Consider the following 20,809-nt stretch of genomic DNA (forward strand, 5'->3'; position numbering starts at 1 on the left):
AAAGTCTGATGCTTAACTAACCGAGCCACCCAGGTGCCCTCAAGCCAATTTTTGATAAAGTTAATCCTTTAAGAATATTTTATCCTTTCAGATATTCTTTTTTTATTTATTTTTTTTAAATTTTTTTTTCTTTCAGATATTCTTTAAGAATATTTTTCTATGTTAGTATTCTTAATCAGTCCTTAGTGCACATTTCATATGTCTAATAGCTTTAAGATTGAGTAATTAATTGAATAATCTTATTGTCTTCTTTTCCTTTTGAGTCCTAGTTCTTTTATTATTAAAAAAGTGCCTCAATAATAGATAAGCGAGATTCAGTGGTCTCTGTTTGTGCTAAAGGGTTTACAAATGACTATGCCTCTAAATTAGTAAGTCAGGGCAGTCAATATTGAATGCTACTATCTATTGGTCCCTACTATGGACATCGAAATATTGTTTTCCTTGGGAGCTAACAGTGTGATGAGGACTTTCGAGATGAAATTCATTAATTTCAGTGTTTTGTGCTCATTGTTGGAGTCAGCTTAGTATGATGGCTAAGAACCTAGACTCTGGATTCCATCAGTTTGGGAAGGAGTTGTGGCTTTCTCACATGCCACCTGAGTAAGGTAACCTCACTAGTCCTTAATTTCCTTACTTATAAGATGTACATTATAAGGTTGTTATGAGGATTGGAAAATACATATAAAGTTCTTAGTATAAGTGCCTGGCACAGAGTAAGCACTTCTTCATAAGTTGACCGTGGTAGAGATGGAGGTAGCGGTAGACAGGAAAGAGGGGACCTACTGGTCTATGTAGGCAAAGATGTTGTTGTAATACAGAGAAGAACAGTTATCTCAGAGATGAGTACTCCTGAACTGAATCTGAAGGATTAAAAGAGGACTTCGACTACCTCCATTTTGACCTGTCTGTACTTTCGTGTTGATTAAGTTGTTCTTTCCAGCTTATCTCTTAATTTAGGCAAAAGACCCCTGCAGGCAAAGCATCCCTTGGTGGGAACCACAACTACCCCCGCAAGCAATGAGGTCTGCTCTGACATCAGCAAGACCCCACGTGACTGACCCCAAGACAATGATCTTTACAGCTTACCCACATGTACCCACCAACCTTTGTCCCACATTCTCCTTATATAAACCTAGAAGTATTTTCAGCACTTTGGAAACAGTCTTTGAGACGCTAGTCTGCTGTCTTCCTAGTGTTGGCCTCACCAAAATAAATCCCTTTCTTGGGTCACCCTCACTCATCTCTCTTCTTGTGGATTTTGTCAGTGGCACGTGGCTTAACCTGGTCTGTTTGGGACCCCCAGAACCAGGTACTCTTGCACCCCTATGCCCTGATTACAGGATGACTAAGATTTAGCTAGGAAAAGAAAGGAAGGAAGAGCATTCAGGACAAATACAACACGAACAAAGGTACAGAAATGAAAGATTGTGTATAAGTATATGCAATACAGCAATTTGTTATTAATAGAACTTGAAGTAGGAATTGAAAAGTAAGAGAAGTGGCTGGAAAGGTAGGCAAGGTTCAGACCATGGAAGGTGTTGGACTTTTTCAAAGCAAAAGGGGGGCACTGAAGAGAATAAGAGAATAGAATAGTGGGGCGCCTTGGTGGCTCAGTCGGTTAAGTGTCCAACTCTTGATTTCAACTCAGATCATGATCTCACAGTTCATGGGATCGAGCCCCATGTCAGGCTCTGAGCTGACAGCATGGAGCCTGCTTGGTATTCTCTCTTTCCCTTTCTCTCTGCCCCTTTCCCGCCCATGTGCTTTCTCTCTCTCTCTCTCTCAAAATAATAAACATTTTTAAAAAGAGAAGAGAATGGCATAGTTATTTGCATTTTTAGTAAGCTTACTCTGCAGAGTGAAGACTGCTTTGAAGTGGAGGGCATAACTGGAAGATGCTCTTTGACAGTTCAGTTGAGAGATGAAGGCCAGAATCAGGGCCATAGTAACTGAGAATTGAATGTCATTCTTGTCCTTATTTTCATATAAAAATCTCCTGTTCTGGGTACCTGGATGGCTCAGTCAGAAGAGCACACAACTCTTAATCCCTGGGTTGTGAGTTCAAGCCCCACATTGGGTGTAGAGATTACTTAAAAATAAAATCTTAAAAACAAAAAACAAAACAAAGAAACAAAACAAAACAGAAAAGAACCTCCTATTCCATTCAGAGCTTCAGTTGGTGAAGCAGACTAGCCTGAGGTTGTAGGGTGTGTAAGACTGGAAGTCTGGTATATGAGGACTCTAAAAAGTTCTGTCTGAGACTGGCTATAGTTCTTCTGGCTTCAGCTACTAGGACTGAGTGGTCCCGTTTGTCCTCTAGGTTAAATATGATCTCTTAATATCACTAAATCATATATATTCACCTAATAGAAAACTGATCTTTTTTTTTTTTTTTTGTAATACACCAACTTGGGAATGGATAAAGTGGAGGGAAGAAATTACTTAAAAGTACATGTAAGAAACAGGAATTTGATTCCACCCTACATTTCCTAAAAATCTTTATTTTCCTTCACCATTTTCCCTCCTTGTTTATGAAGGCTTAAAAATGTTAATCTTTATTTCTTCTTATATAAAGCTAAATAGTAAAAAAGCATAAAGAATTCAATTCACTGCTGTTTTATATTCTTCTGTGCCATTTCATTTACGACAGTGAGAACAGACTTCTACTTATTCAAATTAACCACAGTGCAAATCCTTTGGAAAAGAGCTGCATCCATTTTGTAGACCGTTTGAATGTATGAAAGTACAGCTGACTAAAGATATATGACGAGAATAAGTTAATGTTTTGGGATATTACAAAGAAGAGTGCTATTTCTCTTGGTGTGTGTGTATGTGTGTATACACAGCTTTTGAGATAAAACTTACACTCCATAATTAAACTATTTCAAGTGTGCAATTTAATGGTTGGTTGTTTCTTTAACAGGGAAAAAAAGATGTGACCCAGATATTTAACAACATCCTGAGAAGACAGATAGGCACTCGGAGTCCTACTGTGGAGTACATTAGTGCTCATCCTCATATCCTGTTTATGCTCCTCAAAGGGTAGGTACATGGTTTCCTTTAAAGAAGTAGGTTTGATTATAGAATAGTTGTTAAAAGTATTATAGCATTAGCCTCATTTGAGATATGATGGGTTCTCATTTGGAATCACAGGAAAGCTATTTGCCATACTTGAGGTCAGCCCTCCAAATCTGCATTTCTATGATTACATGGGTTACAGCAAAATCTTTTCTTTGTATGTTTCTAAATAGAGTTCCTTCCATTTACTGTTTCTTTTTCCTCTACTTTCCTGTTATCTCTGTCTCTTCTTATTATATTATTAACTGTGTTTCCCAATCTGCCCTTTTCTTAGCTATGCAGTTACCCTTTTCCTGTTTGCATGAGACTGAATCCCCTGACCCTGAACCTCAGTACACACACACACACACACACACACACACACCTTCCAGTGGCTGGCTAGCATCTGCCAAGGTGACATGCTTCCATGTGGGGAAGCATATTTGCTTGTGCAACATATATATACATATGCAATATATATATATATGCATATATCATATATATATATATATATATATATATATATATATATGAGCCAAAAAACAAAAGTCTAGTCAGATAATAGAATCTTTATTATTTTTTTATATGTATACTCATTTACAAATGTTTCAAGGGCATTCTGTGTCTACTCTAACTCCCAAAGACCAGAGATCTGGATGTAGCAAGTCTTGGGGACAGCAGACTGTCTTCTTCCTTCTCTGCCCTATTTTTCTACCTCACAGTCTCAAACCTAGCATGCTGTTCCACACCTACCCCATCTCATCTCTGTTCAGTTCCCATTTCCTCCCTGGTACATTTAAAAATACTTAATTGGGGGGAGGACCCAAGATGGTGGAACAGCATGGAAGTTTTTTTTGTGTCTCGCATCCATGAAATACAGCCAGATCAACACTAAAGCATCCTGCACACCTAGAAAACTGATTTGAGAATTAACACAACGATCTGTACAACCTGAACCACAGAACTCAGCAGGTATGCGGTGTGGAGAGGTCAACTGGGGGAGAGAGAAGCCGTGGAGGGCAGGGAGCAGTTTTTGCCTGTGGAGAGAGGACAGATAGGAGGAGAGAGTATGGGAAAAGCACCCCCCCAAAATCAGCTGGAGAGAAAGTGGAAAAGGGGAAACAGCCAAAGGGACTGAACTAAAAAGGGAGAAAGGAGAGGGCTTAAATTCCATTAGAACTCTATAAACAGGGGGAGCACAGAGTCTGAAACTCCACAGCTTGCTACCTGGAGGTGCTCTGGTAAGAAGGGCAAATTCCCTGGAGCAAAGTGAAGTCCAGGGGTCTTCCGGCCACATGAGGAGAGGTGGTTCCCCTACTGGGAGGATATCTGATAGAGGCTGTGTGGCCTCCCCCAGGGAAAGGCCCCAGTGGCCTCAGAAGAACACCCACATTTGCTGGTGCTAGAACAAGGTCGTTGGGGGTGAAGCCTGGTGCCAGATGCTTGTTTTGATTTTCCATAATCCCTGAAACGCTGCTGCTACACCATCTCGGGAACTTTTTCTGGGGTGGGCTGGCACCCAGCCGCAGTCTCTGGGCATCAGCAGCAGCACGTTCCCGTGAATGTTCCTGGGTGCGGCCAGCACCCAGCCATTGCTCAGTTAGACCCTCCCGCAGAGGGGCGGAATGGGTCAAAGCCACAGTCCCTCAGAAGTAAGGGGTCAGGAAAAACAGCCACATTTGAGATAAAACTCAGGAGGGAGGAGCTGCCTGGGGTTTGGTCATGGACGGTGTAGGAGTGGGGAGTGGACAGAAGCTGGAGACAAAGGACGGGTGGGCAATTATGGGTGGGGAGAACAGAGTTCTGATACTAGAGACTGGGTAGCTGGGTGGTGCCATTTTCACCCCTCCCGCTCATGGGTATACACACCTACAAGCTCCACAACAATTCACACCAGTAAACTAAGCAGCGCCATCAGTGGAGAACAGAGTTGTTACACTAAGCCCAGTCCAACTGGGCCAACCTCACTCTTCAGGAACACAAATCTCTCCACCTGCTTAGTTTATGGAATATAAAGTGATTCATAGTTTGACTTCTAGGTGAAAACTAAGTCATTTCAATCATATTTCAGTTTGTTCACTGGTCCATCTATTCAATTTTCTTTTTCTCTTTCATTTCTTTTTCATAAATACAGAAAAATTTTCATTTTCAATTTTTATTAAAAATACCTTTAATTTTTTTCTACTATATTTTTTACTTTTGTGTATTTTTTTCAAATTTTATTTTATTTCCATCATTTCATTTTATTCTATTTCAGTGTACTCAGTTTTTCAAATTTTCAAATGATTTCCTTTTTTTTTTCTTTCCCCTTTTTTCTCTAATCTATTAAGCCCCTTTCAACACCCAGACCAAAACACACCTAGGATCTAGCATAATTTATTTGATTTATATGTGTGTGTGTGTTGTTTTTAATTTTTTAATTTTATTTTTTTAATTTTAAATTTTTTTTAACCTCATTAATGACTTTTCTCCCTTCAAAATGACGAAATGAAGGATTTCACCCCAAAAGAAAGAGCAGGAAGAAACGACAGCCAGGGACTTGACCAACACAGATGCAACAAGATGTCTGAAACAGAATTTAGAATCACGATAGTAAGAATACTAGCTGGAGTCGAAAACAGATTAGAATCCCTTTCTGCAGAGATAAAGGAAGTAAAAGCTAGGCAGGATCAAATAAAAAATGGTATAACTAAGCTGCAATCTCGAATGGATGCCATGATGACAAGGATGCATGAGGCAGAGCAGAGAATCAGAGATAGAGAGGACAAACTTATGGGGAATAATGAAGCAGAAAAAAAAGCGGGAGACTAAGGCAAAAGAGCATGATTTAAGAATTAGAGAAATCAGTGACTCACTAAAAAGGAACAACATCAGAATCATAGGGGTCCCAGAAGATGAAGAGAGAGAAAAGTGGGTAGTAAGGTTATGTGAGCAAATCATAGCAGAGAACTTTGCTAACCTGGGGAAAGACACAGACATCAAAATCCAGGAAGCACAGAGAACTCACATTAGATTCAATACAAAACAGCCACCAACAAGACATACCATAGTCAAATTCACAAATTACTCTCGCAAGGAAAGAATAATGAAAGCAGCAAGGGAAAAAAAGGGTCCTTAACCTACAAGGGAATACAGATCAGGTTTGCAGCAGACCTATCCACAGAAACGTGGCAGGCCAGAAAGGAGTGGGAGGATATATTCAATGTGCTGAATCAGAAAAATATGCAGCCAGGAATTCTTTATCCAGCAAGGCTGTCATTCAAAATAGAAGGAGAAATAAAAAGTTTCCCACACAAACAAAAATTAAAGGAGTTTGTGACCACTAAACCAGCCCTGGAAGAGATTTTAACAGGGACTCTCTTAGGGGAGAAAAGATATACATACATATATACATATACACATACATACATACATACATACATACATACCAAAAGCATCAAAGACTAGAAATGACCAGAGAACACCACCAGAAACTCCAACTCTAGAAGCAACATAATGTCAATAAATTCATATCTTTCAGTACTCACTCTAAATGTCAATGGACTAAATGCTCCCATCAAAAGACATAGGGTAACAGAATGGATAAGAAAACAAGATCCATCTATATGCTGTTTACAAGAGACCCACTTTAGACCGAAAGACATCTTCATATTGAAAGTAAGGGGATGGAGAACCATCTATCATGCTAATGGTCACCAAAAGAAAGCCGGAATAGCCATACTGATATCAGATAATCTAGACTTTAAAATAAACAATGTAATAAGAGGTGAAGCAGGCATTATATCATAATTAAGGGGTCTTTCCACCAAGAAGACCTAACAACTGTAAACATTTATGCTCCAAATGTGGGAAAACCCAAATATATAAATGAATTAATCACAAAAATAAAGAAACTTACTGATAATACCATAATAGTAGGGGATTCAATGCCGCACTTACAGCAATGGACAGATCATCTAAACCAGAAAATCAACAAGAAAACAATGGCTTTGAATGACACACTGGACCAGATGGACTGAACAGATATATTCTGAACATTTCATCCTAAAGCAGCAGAATATACATTCATCTCCAGTGCACATGGAACATCCTCCAGAATAGATCACATACTGGGACACAAATCCGCCATCAACAAGTACTAAAAGATCGAGATCATACCATGCATATTTTCAGACCACGATGCTATGAAACTCAAAATCAACCACAAGAAAAAATTCGGAAAGGTAACAAATACTTGGAGACTAAAGAACATCCGACTAAAGAATTAATGGGCTAACCAAGAAGTTAAGGAAGAAATTAAAAAGTACATGGAAGCCAGTGAAAATCATAACACCATAGCCCAAAACCTCTGCGATGCAGGTTCCCATAAGAGGGAAGTATATAGCAATCCAGACCTTCCTAAAGAAGGAAGAAAGGTATCAGATACACAACCTGACCTTACACCTTAAACAGCTGGAAAAAGAATAGCAAATAAAACCCGAAACCAGCAGAAGACAGGAAATAATAAAGATTAGAGCAGAAATCAATGCCATCGAAACCAAAAAACAGTAGAGCAGATCAATGAAACCAGAAGCTGGTTCTTTGAACGAATTAACAAAACTGATAAACCACTAGCCAGTTTGACCAAAAAGAAAAAGGAAAGGACCCAAATAAATAAAATCAAGAACAAAAGAGGAGAGATCACAACCAACACAGCAAAATAAAAATAATAATAAGAGAATATTATGAGCAATTATACACCAATAAAATGGGCAATCTGGAAGAAATGGACAAATTCCTAGAAACATATACACTACCAAAACTGAAACAGGAAGAAACAGAGAATTTGAACAGACCCATAACCAGTAAAGAAATCGAATGAGGAATCAAAAATCTCCCCCCCAAAAAAACAAGAGTTCAGGGCCAGATGGCTTTCCAGGGGAATTCTACCAAACATTTAAGGAAGAGTTAACACATACTCTCTTGAAGCTGTCCCAAAGAATAGAAATGGAAGGAAAACTTCCAAACTCTTTCTATGAAGCCAGGATGACCTTGATTCCAAAACCAGACAAAGACCCCACTAAAAAGGAGAACTATAGACCAATTTCCCTGATGAACATGTATGCAAAAATCCTCAAGAAAATATTAGCCAACCGGATCCAACAATACATTAAAAATTTTTTCACCATGACCAAGCGGGATTTATACCTGGGATGCAGGGCTGGTTCAATATCCGCAAAATAATCAATGTGATTCATCACATCAATAAAAAAAGGACAAGAACCATATGATCCTCTCAATAGATGCAGAGAAAGCATTTGACAAAATACAGCATCCTTTCTTGATACAAACCCTCAAGAAAGTAGGGAGAGAAGGAGCATACCTCGAGATCAAAAAAGCCATATATGAAAGACCCAATGCTAATATCATCCTCAATGGGAAAAACTGAGAGCTTTCCCCCTAAGGTCAGGATCAAGACCTGACCACCCTCTGACCATGGGAATGTCCACTCTCACCACTGTTATTCAACATAGTATTGGAAGTCTTAGCCTCTGCAATCAGACAACATGAAGAAATAAAAGGCATCCAAATGGGCCAGGAGGAGGTCAAACTTTCACTCTTTGCAGATGACATGATACTCTATATGGAAAACCCAAAAGATTCCATGCTGATCCATGAATTCAGCAAAGTGGCAGGATATAAAATCAATGCACAGAAATCGGTTGCATTCCTATACACCAACAATGAAGCAACAGAAAGAGAAATCAAGGAATCGATCCCATGTACAATTTCACCAAAACCCATAAAATACCTAGGAATAAATCTAACCAAAGAGGTGAAAAGTCTATACACTGAAAACTATAGAAAGCTTATGAAAGAAATTGGAGAAGACACAAAAACACGGAAAAATTTTCCATGCTCCTGGATAGGAAGAACAAATATTGTTAAAATGTAGCTACTACCCAAAGCAATCTACATATTGAATGCAATCCCTATCAAAAAAACACCAGCATTCTTCACAGAGCTAGAACAAACAATCCTAAAATTTGTATGGAACCAGAAAAGACCCTGAATAGCCAAAGCAATCTTGAAAAAGAAAACCAAAGCAGGAGGCATGACAATCCTCCTGAAGCAAGGATTGCCTCTTGAAGCAAGACTTCAAGCTGTATTACAAGGCTGTAATCATCAAGACAGTATGGTATTGGCACAAAAGCAGACACACAGATCAATGGAACAGAATAGACAACTGAGAAATGGACCCACAAACGTATGGCCATCTAATCTTTGACAACGCAGGAAAGAATATCCAATGGAATAAAGACAGTCTCTTCAGTAAGTGGTGCTGGGAAAACTGGACAGCAACATGCAGAAAAATGAACTTGGACCACTTTCTTACACCATACCCCAAAACACATTCAAAATGGATGAAAGACCTAAATGTAAGACAGGAAGCTATCAAAATCCTCCAGGAGAAAGCAGGCAAACACCTCTTTGACCTTGGCCTCAGCAACTTCTTAATGCATATCCGGAGGCAAGGGAAACAAAAGCAAAAATGAACTATTGGGACCTCATCAAAATAAAAAGCTTCTGCACAGGGAAGGAAACAATCAGTAAAACTAAAAGGCAACTGACGGAATGGGAGAAGATATGTGTAAACGACATATCAGGTAAAGGGTTAGTATCCAAAATCTATAAAGAACGTATCAAACTCAACACCCAAAAAACAAATAATCCAGTGAAGAAATGGGCAAAAGACATGAAGAGACACTTCTCCAACGTAGACATCCAGATGGCCAGCCGGTGCATGAAAAATGTTCAACATCACTCATCATCAGGGAAATACAAATCAAAACCACAATGAGATGCCACCTTACACTTGTCAGAATGGCTGACATTAACAACTCAGGCAACAACAGATGTTGGCAAGGATGTGGAGAAAGGATCTGTTTTGCACTGCTGGTAGGAATGAAAACTGGTGCAGCCACTCTGGAAAACAGTATGGAGCTTCCTCAAAAAATTAAAAATAGAACCACCCTACAATCCAGCAATTGCACTACTAGGTATTTATATAAGGGATACAGGTTTATCCTGTTTCAAAGGGGCACATGTACCCCAATGTTTATAGCAGCATTATCGACACTATCTAAAATATGGAAAGAACCCAAGTGTCCATAGACGGATGAATGGATAAAGAAGATGTGGTGTATATATATACAATGCAGTATTACTCGGCAATCAAGAAGAATGAAGTCCTGCCATTTGCAACTACGTGGATGGAACTAGAGGGTGTTATGCTAAGCAAAATTACTCAGTCAGAGAAAGACAAATATATGACTTCACTCATATAAGGACTTTAAGACACAAAACAGATGAACACAAGGGAAGGGAAGCAAAAATAATATAAAAACAAGGAGGGGGAAAACATAAGAGACAAATATGGAGAACAAACAGAGGTTTACTGGAGGGGTTGTGGGAGGGGGGATGGGCTAAATGGGTGAGGGGTATTAAGGAATCTACTCCTGAAATCACTGTTGCACTATATGATAACTAACTTGGATGGAAATTAAAAAAATATAAAAAAAGAAAAACCCATTTGTTTCAAGATAATACATAACATGTAGTTTAAAAATCAGATATATCAACATACAGCAGTTTAAAAAAAATTTTTTTTTAACGTTCATTTTTTTTTGAGAGAGAGAGAGACAGAGACAGAGCATTAGCAGGGAATCGGCAGAGCAAGGAGACACAGAACCCAAAGCAGGCTCCAGGCTCTGAGCCACCAGCACAGAGCCTGACGTGGGGCTCAAACCCACAAACCGTGAGATCATGTCTTAAGTTGAAGTTGGATGCTTAATTGACTTAGCCACCCAGGTGCCCCAACACATGGCCGCTTTTTGCTTCTCCCTCCTCCATTCCTCAGTCCCGTTGTCCAGAGACAACCACTTTCATCTTTTTTATTTGTTCATCTGGTATTTACCTCTATATTTTAAATAGCTAGCTTATACTAATCTTTTGGTTTATCAATTTTAAAAATGTTCCTTTGACTTTCTATAGACTAGATGATAATTTAGTTTTTTCACTGCCACCATTATTTTATTTTCCTTCCTCGTATCCTCCCGATATACTTTATCACAACTTTTTATTTTATTAAAACTCACATTTAAATTATCATGGGTATGTAATTATTATTATTCATTGTTGACCAAAGTAGTATACTATGATTATTTTGTTTTTTGGTAGAAAATATTGTTTTTACTGGAAAATTGTGTCTTTCAGTTCTGGAAAGGGAAATACAGTTGTATCATAAATGAGAGTAGGCTAAACTCATAACAAACTTTAAACTTTATAAAAGGCCACAAAATGGAGTGGCTTCACTCCCAGATAAGTTTATTTGTCATATAATAGTGCAGAGCAGATGTTTTGGGTCAGCAGGGTCTTCTGCCTTCCTCACCATGTGGTTCCTAAGATCATGTTGTTCACCTTTACCATTTTAGCTCACAGGAAGGTAAAAATACATGGAGACAATTTAACCCTGGCCTGGAAATGGCTCGACATTATTCCCATTTCCATTCCATTTGAGAGCACTTTGTCATTTGGCCCCTTAATTCTTCAGGAAGGAAATCTGAGAGATATTGACTAGTGCCCAGAAAGAAGACAACAGTGGATTTTGGTGGACCACTATCATTCTCTGTCACATATTATTTCTTTGAAAATTTCTTCCTTTCCGTTTTCTCTGTTCTCACTTTCTAGATTTCCTATTAGAGTTTGATTTCCAGGATTGATTTCTTATCTCTTCTGTTTTCCATCTCTTATCTTTTTATGTGTTGGAAGATGTTAATTATATCTTTTTTTTTTAAAGTTTAGTTTATTTTGTGAGAGAGCACACACAGGAGGGGCAGAGAGAGAGGGAGAGAGAAAGGGAATCCTAAGCAGGCTCCCTGCTGTGAGCATGGAGCCCAGTGTAGGGATTGAACTCATGAACTGTGAGATCATGACTTGAGCTGAAACCAAGACGTTGGATGCCTGACTAAGCCACCCAGGTGCCCCTAATATATGTTTTATTGAAGATAAACTGTATTGAATTTTCATTTCAACTATAAGAACTCTTTTTTGTTCTCTGATTATTCCTTTTTCTTGTCTCTTTCACTTCCTGGTTCTGTGACCTTAAGCAAGACACTGCACCTTTTCGATCCTCAGTTTTCTTGTCTGTAAAATAAAAATAAAATTTGTAATATTACCTTCACGCTAAAATAATGTTGCCTTTTAAGCCATTGACTCTGCATCATCAGAAAGATTTGTGTTTTCAGCCAGGGTTCTGCCACTTACTTACTGTAAGACCTTGGGCAAAGATATCTAACTTCCTTATGCATTGGTTTCCTCTTTGCAATATGGAGACAATAATAATACCTACATCAGTATGTCATTATGAGTCTTCAATGAGATAATGCTTATGAAGCACATCACCTAGCACATGGTATTCCATAACTACTAATCTGAGAAATTATTATCCCTATTCCTCTTAAGAGCTGCAATTCCCATAGAAACATATAAACAATTTTAAGCAAATATAATTAATTAAGGCCATATACAACTGCCAGAATAGTATTATAAAGAAAGTGTTCATTTGCAGCTGGAGTGGATCTGCAAGATTTAATGGACCCACAAATATGATTTGCACAGCTGGTCATTGATGATAATAAGCAAGGTGATCAATTTATACCCACTTCTGGAGATTCTAAAATTTAAGGTCTAAAGCATTTGACGGTATCCTGAAGATAATGGGGGAGCCATTGAAGAGTTTTGGAGAGAGGAAGCATATCAGATTTGTGTTTCAGGAAATGAATTATTAGTAGTTAAAAAAGATTAGCTTGGGGGCGCCTGGGTGGCTCAGTCGGTTAAGCGTCCGACTTCAGCTCAGGTCATGATCTCGCGGTCTGTGGGTTCGAGCCCCGCCTCAGGCTCTGTGCTGACAGCTCAGAGCCTGGAGCCTGCTTCCGATTCTGTGTCTCCCTCTGTCTCTGACCCTCCCCCATTCACGCTCTGTCTCTCTCTGTCTCAAAAATAAATAAACATTAAAAAAAAAAAGATTAGCTTGTAAATAAATGATCCCTTGAGAATGCTGACATGACCTGGAGATCATGTTGGCTCATGGAGAAGAGAAGTGGTGTGGGTGATCTAAAACAGTATCTTCCATGGTGGGGTCACTGTGTGAAGGCATGCATGCAACTCCATTCTGCAGTGGGCATTATTTGTCTGGGGCATCTCCTATAGCTACTGTCACTGATTAACAGTCAGGTGATGGCAAGTACCTTATATTTATTTTGTGCAGAGAGCCATGCCAGATATGAGTGGCTATGTTAAAGACCTGGATTTGGGGGCGCCTGGGTTGCTCAGTCGGTTAAGCAGCTCTGTATCTCAGCTCAGGTCGTGATCTCACAGTTTCGTGAGTTTGAGCCCCACATCGGGCTCTGTGCTGACAGTGCAGAGCCTGCTTGAGATTTTCTCTCTCCTTTTCTTTCTCTCTGCCCCTCCCCCACTTGCACTGTCTCTCTCTTTCTCTCTCTCTCTCAAAATAAATAAACATTAAAAATTTTTTTTAATTAAAGAAAGACACGGATATGGTATCTTCTTACCAAGGAAATTATCAACAATAGAAAACTAATACTGTTAAGCTATAAGAATTAAGATTAATGAAGAAGAAAGGCAAGTCAATAAATTATAAAGTATGATGGTGGGGTTATTTAAAATTAACTTCATTCCTTTTATAGATAGTAGAATGTATGTAGATTTGATACATATTAAATATTCTTTATGGAAGATATGAAAATTTAGCATAATTGGATATTTATTTAGAAAATTAAGTCAGTGAAAAATTGTGAGGTACATTGAAGAAAACAACTTTTTTTCCCATTTCTAGAAATAATAAGACAGAAGATAAACAGCTAATTGCAAATGCTATTTATTAATAATTTAACTGCTGGAACATATCACAGATCTATAGTGAGCCTTTTATCTGTGTTGTGCACAGGATGCATTAAAGTGTAATTGTGCACCATGGCTCGCACCCTCCCTGTTCAGTTAGAGAGAGCTGGGAAAATAATTGGTACGGGGAAGCCAGGCAGGGGAACTAGCCTAAGCTAGATGTGATGTCCACTTTGCACAGACAAGAGGTGGAGATGAGAAGGAAGGAATCAGGAGGAGACTCACCCATGTCAGGAAAGGGTTTGGGAGGCTTAACAGCAGGAAGTTCCCAAGTAGCTGCAGAGTGGATGGGAGGAGGGAAGGGGGTTTGAGAAGTGATGTTGTGAGTTAGGAGTTGATATTTTTGAGGACACATGTAATGATTGGAATCTCTGTTTTTCCTTTAAAAAAAATATTTATTTTGAGAGCGAGAGAGAGAGGGCACGTGCAAGCGGGGGAGGAGCAGAGAGAGGGAGAGAAAGAATCCCAATCGTGCACTGTCAGCGCTGAGCCCATCTTGGGGCTTGAACTCATGAACTGTGAGAGATCACAACCTGAACTGAAATCAGGAGTCAGACACTTAACTGACTGAGCCACCCAGGCGCCCCTGGAATCTCTTTTAATGACATTTTTTAATGACTTTTTACTATTGGCTACTGTTTCTGTGTGACTCTGTAAAACTTGTGGGACCTTGGTTTTTTAAAAATTAAGATTATATATAAGATTTACTGAGTATGAATAATCAGTGTATCTTTATATATCTTCATTATACCTTTAATTTTTTTGGCATTATTATAATTAACCTTGTTTGGCATTATTATAATTATCCTTTAATTTTTTTCCCTTTAATTATTTGAAAATGTTTTCATGTCCCATTTGATGGTGTGTTTTCTGATGAATTCAAATGACTATTATTCTTATACAAATTATTTGATGTAACAAGTCATTCAGTCTATAAACAAATTCTTAAATTGATGTAAGTAAAAAATCTTCTCTATATTTGAAATATGAACTTTCTACTCATTACTCACCTGTATTTACCAGTGACCCTATTTTAATGTATAACTTGTAATAGGTAAGTGTATGCCATTTTTTTCTTGTATTTAAGAAAAAGCTTTCATTCATTTTTCTAATATGTGGAGAAAATAATTTTAATTGCTTACTTAAAAGGCCACTTTGTTAATATACAGATTTCTATGACTCCATTTTCATGTAGTTATAACATACAATAGAAAAATAGGAATTATTTATTTTTAAGAATAACTTCCTCAAATTTGAGGAATTTGAGTTTTATAAAAATGTCTTTCCAGGGGCGTCTGGGTGGCTCAGTCAGTTAAGGGTCCAACTTTGACTCAGGTCATACTCTCACGGTTCTCGGGTTCAAGCCCCACATGGGGCTCTCTGCTGTGAGCACAGAGCCCACTTCAGATCCTCTGTCCCCCTCCCTCTCCCCTGTTTGTGCACACATTCTTTCTCCATCTCAAAAATAAATAAACATTAAAAAAAAAAGTAAAATGTCTTTCCATTTCTTCTGAAAAGTTAATATTTAGTTTGGTTTATAAGGCTAAAACTGCTTATTCATTCATTTATGAAGGGCCTATGATAATAACAGTACTAGTAATAATAATACTAACAACAGTAAGTAATAGTAATGGTAGAGGTCAAGATGCTATTTACTAGATGTCAGACCCTGTGGATAGTTATTGCTGTTGTTGTTTTTATTGGTATACCTGTTTTATACACGAGAACACTGCAGCCCGGAGAGGTTAACTAACTTATCCAAAGTCACATAGCTAGTATGATTTAAATCCAATTAGTCTGGCTCCAGAGTCTGTGCTCTCAGAACACTATCCAGTTTTCCAGTCTTCAAGCAGTCATAGTCTACAATGAGAAGAGACAACTCATTACAACTCACTGTTGTTACTTTACCAGTATACTCTGTAGGAACTCAGATGAAGGAGCCATAATCTCTGCCTGGGACATCAAGAATGAAGCAAGTCTTAAAGTAGAAAATTGCCAGAAAGGCACAAAGAGTTGAAGGATCAAGTACTTCCCGTGCAAAGGCACGGAGGCATCAAAATGCATAATGTGTTTGGAGGATGACAAGATTTCTGGTGTAACTGGAGTCCAGTGTGAATGGGAAGGAGGGGTGGGAGATAAAGCTGGAAAGACTGAGAACAGATTATGAAGAGCCTTCTATGCCCTGAACAAACCAACTATGGAAAATTTGAGGAGGGGGCAATCAAGGAAATTTGAATATGGAGTGGGTATTAGTTACTAAAGAATTACTGTTAATTTTTAGTGTGATAATTACATTGTGGTTATGTAAGATTTATCTTTTTGTTCAGTTAAGGATCCTAACAAAATCCAGTTGTTGTATTTGGATGTAATGTCACATAGGTCTTTTTTTAGTGTTTATTTATTTTTGAGAGAGAGAGAGAGAGAGAGGGGCAGAGAGAGAGGGAAACACAGAATCTGAGCAGGCTCCACGCTCTGAGCTGTCAGCACAGAGCCCAACGTAGGGCTCAAACCCAAAAACCACGAGATCATGACATGAGCCAAAGCCAGACACTTAGCTGACTGAGCCACCTAGGTGCCCTCACATGGGTGTTTTAAAGTCTCTTTTCATTGACAATAGCATCTGTTCCCCTTTTTGTCATTGATTTTTTGAAAACCTGAGTTAATTATCCTACAGAATTTCCTCCATTCTGGATTTGTCAGATTGCTTCCTAATGATGTCATTTAACTTGTTCCACTATCTCCTGTATTGATATCCTGGAGGTTATATTTAAAGACTTGATTAGATTTAGATTAGGTTTTATTTTGGCAATCATATTTTGTAAGTGGTGTTGTGCAGTTCATATTTCATCTCATCAGGAGACAAACATTTAGTAATGCTAAGATTGAGCAGTGGGTTCAGATGGAGACAGCTTAATCCATTGTAAAGTTCCTCATCAGCCTTACACTTAATTGTTTGACCATTCATTGATGAACACTGTATGATTCAGTCATTTCATTAGAGGTTACAAAAAGGTGATTTTCTAATCCTGTCATTCCTCGTGCATTTATTGGCTAGAGTAGTTTTAAGGAGAATAACTTTCTCTCATCTACCACAACAATTTAATTACTTTAAAATACAATTCATACCAGAGAGAGAGAATAAGTGCCTAATTCATTTCCTTCAGTTATCAATTTAGAGAGAAGTTGTTACCCCAGGAACTAACATTGGCATCTAATGAGTTTCTTTTATCTTTCTCTCTTTCTCTATTTCTCTCTCCCTCATCTCCCCCCGATCCCTTTATTAGCACTATGAACTTCCGTGTAACTTTTTTCCATATGTCTTATGTAGTTGCACACATTTTTCTTGTTGGTGCTCAATCGTCCATTCAAGTTGACCATGTCCTTTTTATATTACTCCCATTAGTATGTGAGAGATTCCCTGCTTTCTGGCACAAGATAGACCAGGCTCATCTTGTATATTTCCTAACACAGACTTGGAATCAGCCATTTCTACCAAAAACTCTTGTTCTTTTTAGTGAGGAATGGTTCTTAGAGACTATAATCTGGATTCTAGGGCTTCTCATTGACATTGGATTGTAATTGCTTCTGAGCTTTTTTAGTAGACAGAATTAATATCTCATTATTTTCTAAATTTTTTTAATGTTTTATTTATTTTTGAGAGAGAGAGAGAGAGAGAACATGAGTGAGGAGGGGCAGAGAGAGAAGGAGACAGAGAATCTGAAGCAGGCTCCGTATTGTCAGTGCAAAGCCTGATGTGGGGCTCGAACCCATGAACCGTGAGATCATGACCTGAGCTGAATTATAAATAAATTATCAAATAAATAAATTATCAAAAGCCAATATCCTCAAGGGTAGTAAGGTTGAAATGACACTTAACCGACTGAGCCACCCAGGTGCCCCATCATTATTTTTAAAGTAAGCAAATATATCTAGATTAAAAGCAAAACTTCTTGCCTATATTGAGGAGGCCAAGTGTTTGTTGAATGACATTTTATAAAACTTTTCCAACTACTACTTGACATTGTTTGCTTCCAGCAAAAACAAAAGTCATTTTTGCCCTTATGTGATATGTGTTCTTGAGATATTCTTGCACAAGCTCTTCTAGCCGTTTTTTTTTTTTTTTTGGTATAATATTTACTGTAGCTCACTTCTAGATGAGACAACTGCTCTTACATTCTAGCTTTTATTAAATTTGAAAGTGATCTTAGATGCTGTGATTTTTTGAATAAGCATGCATCTATAGTAGTGTGCCTTCTCTAAACTAACATAGTTCTTTAGAGTCTAGACTGTATGATACAAACTACAAATCAAGGAAGGAAGATGTAATTCAATTCTATAAAATAGTGATTCAACATTTACTGGATTAATCTTTCCATTAGCAACCTGACATGAATTAGTCATTGTGGAGGCATAGTGATTCATTGTGGTTCCTGGCCTTGGGAACTTTTTTCTTAAGTGGAATAGGATAGATGAGATATTTATTCTGTACCAAGAATAAGGATACTAATGTTACTGAGATTTGAAACTTCAGATAGGCTTAATTTGTGGAGCACATTTGTATATAGTAGGCAATAAATTATAAAAAGCCAATATCCTCAAGGGTAGTAAGGTTGAAATGACATATGTGAATTATAGATCCCTTAAAGGGTACTGAGTAAAATTAAGGATTTCTCTGTCTATCCCAATGTATTGCTAACTTTAAGAAACTCATCTCACAGAATGACATTTTCACTCTCAGGCGCAAACTAGTGGGATGCAACCAGTGTTCTGACCAAGAGGAGTATTTTAAAAAATATTTTCTTAGTTCTCAAAAATAAATAGTATATCACAGATGGTTCCAATACACTTCACCCAATGAAAGGAAAAATAGAACTAATTATACACAAAAGTTGGGAGTATAAACTTTTAGTAGATAGTCTCAGTTTGGAAATTGGATTAAGAAATGAGAAAATGTTGGCTGGAGATCATACAGCCTTTTGTGTAAGCCAGAGTTTGACTTTCATTAGAGTTCTAGTATTAAGAATTTCAGTCAGAGTTTGAAACTTATTACCTTCATTATATGCCTACTTTGTGCAAAATATTATGCTAAGCACTCTTTGGAAATTGAGGTGGGGATGGAGAAAAGTAACAAGATACAGACACCATATGGAGATGGGGGTAGAGGAGGAGAAGATAACGACAACAGGAAGGTAACAAGGAGAATGAAGTTGTTTGAAATGACGTGAAGAAAACAGATTTATAACAATTTATTGATGATGTCACCTAGTACAGATTGAAAAAAGTGCTAAATTGGTATTACAGATAAGCTGTTGTAAGAATACGAAGGGGAGAGAGAATAGTCCTGAGTGGTAGGTGATTGTGAAAGACTTCAAGGAGGAGGGGATATTAAACTAAAGCCTTGGAAGATGGGAGAGAATCTTAGAGGAAGAAGCATAAGAAGGACATTCTAGGTTGAGAGAATGGCATCCTCCAAAGAGATAGGGAGTGGGATGAGAAATGAAACTGGGAAGTTAAGTTTAGGGCCAAATTACAAAAGTCCAGAAATATCTCAGTAATAAGTCTAGATTTTAATGATGTTTGCTCTTTATCTAGGCCAAGTCTTTATCTCATACTCTCCAGAGTACTCTACCAATAAACAAGTGTTCTCCTTCACACTTTAGAAAATACACCCCTCTTGGGGGCGCCTGGGTGGCTCAGTCGGTTAAGCGTCGGACTCTTGGTTTCGGCTCAGGTCCTGATCTCACGATTTCGTTGAGTTCGAGCCCCATATTAGTACGGAACCCACTTGGGATTCTTTCTCTCTCCCTCCTTGTCTGCGCCCTCCCCTGCCCCCGTCTCTGTCTCTCTCAAAATAAAGAAATAAACTTAAAAAAAAAAAGAAAGAAAATACACCTCTCTTTATGACATTTTAACATTTTTTCCATCTATAACTCTACTATGTGTACCAGCAGGCTGATTTTCAAGTTCTTTGGTAAGAGAAATTATTAACACATTTATAAATAGGCATTTTTAAATATTCTTCAAATAATCATGCCTATCTGAATACATTAGCATTTAATGTTAATATGAATTATTCAGGGAATACTCAAAGGACATTTATAAATAGTATTCAGCATAAAACAGACAAAAATGAATAAATATTACCCTAGTTTAATGAGTCCTCTCAAATATCCTTATTTACCATTTCCCCTATTGTATTTGTAGATTTGATTTTGCAAAGTATCCTGTTTCCTAAGTTGTGGGAGAGAGATTTTATTCTTGAATCTGAATTTCATGTAGATCTTATCTTATAAAAAACAGTGCATTATTTTTTATTGTTCAACAAATGTTATCACTTACATTTGGTGAGTTATATCTTGAAGTTTTGTGTAAGAGTGGTTTTGCTTTGATTTTCATCTATTCAGTTTTCTTATCCGTTCATTTCAGTTCTCATTTGTTCAGTGGTCTTTTTTGCTTCTTAAAAGTATTTTTTTGCTAGAATTTTTCTAACTTGCAGAATTCATGGTAAATTTGAAAGATTATGCAGGTCCTTCATGGATATCATTTTTCTTCTGTTCTCAACATTATAGGAAAGCACTTTTTCAAGAATTGAGATCATTTGAGTTTTTTCCCAGTGGGCTTTGTATTAGAACCACAAAAATTAATATTGTATTTAACTGAAGTGAAAGGATAGAAGTTTTTTATCCTACACTCTACTCACTTCCCAGTCTTCTACAACTGTATCTGCCTTTGTTCTGTTCTTTTACTATTTATCACACAATTGTCAACTGTATTATTTAATACTGGACTT

The 20,809-nt window shown here is 37.7% G+C and overlaps 1 protein-coding gene across 14 annotated transcripts in view; it reads left to right on the forward strand.

The window, feature by feature from the left end:
• The window catches only part of CAB39L (calcium binding protein 39 like), a 132,033-nt gene that overhangs the window by 65,576 nt on the left and 45,648 nt on the right, over positions 1 to 20,809 (forward strand). For all 14 annotated transcript variants that reach the window (XM_030310370.2, XM_032595043.1, XM_032595103.1 and 11 more), the window contains one exon: positions 2,924 to 3,042. In XM_030310370.2, coding sequence (XP_030166230.1) covers positions 2,924 to 3,042 — 119 coding nt within the window. The remainder of the gene's footprint in view (positions 1 to 2,923; positions 3,043 to 20,809) is intronic.

Source organism: Lynx canadensis, chromosome A1, assembly GCF_007474595.2.
Source record: "Lynx canadensis isolate LIC74 chromosome A1, mLynCan4.pri.v2, whole genome shotgun sequence".
Lineage (NCBI taxonomy): Eukaryota > Metazoa > Chordata > Mammalia > Carnivora > Felidae > Lynx > Lynx canadensis.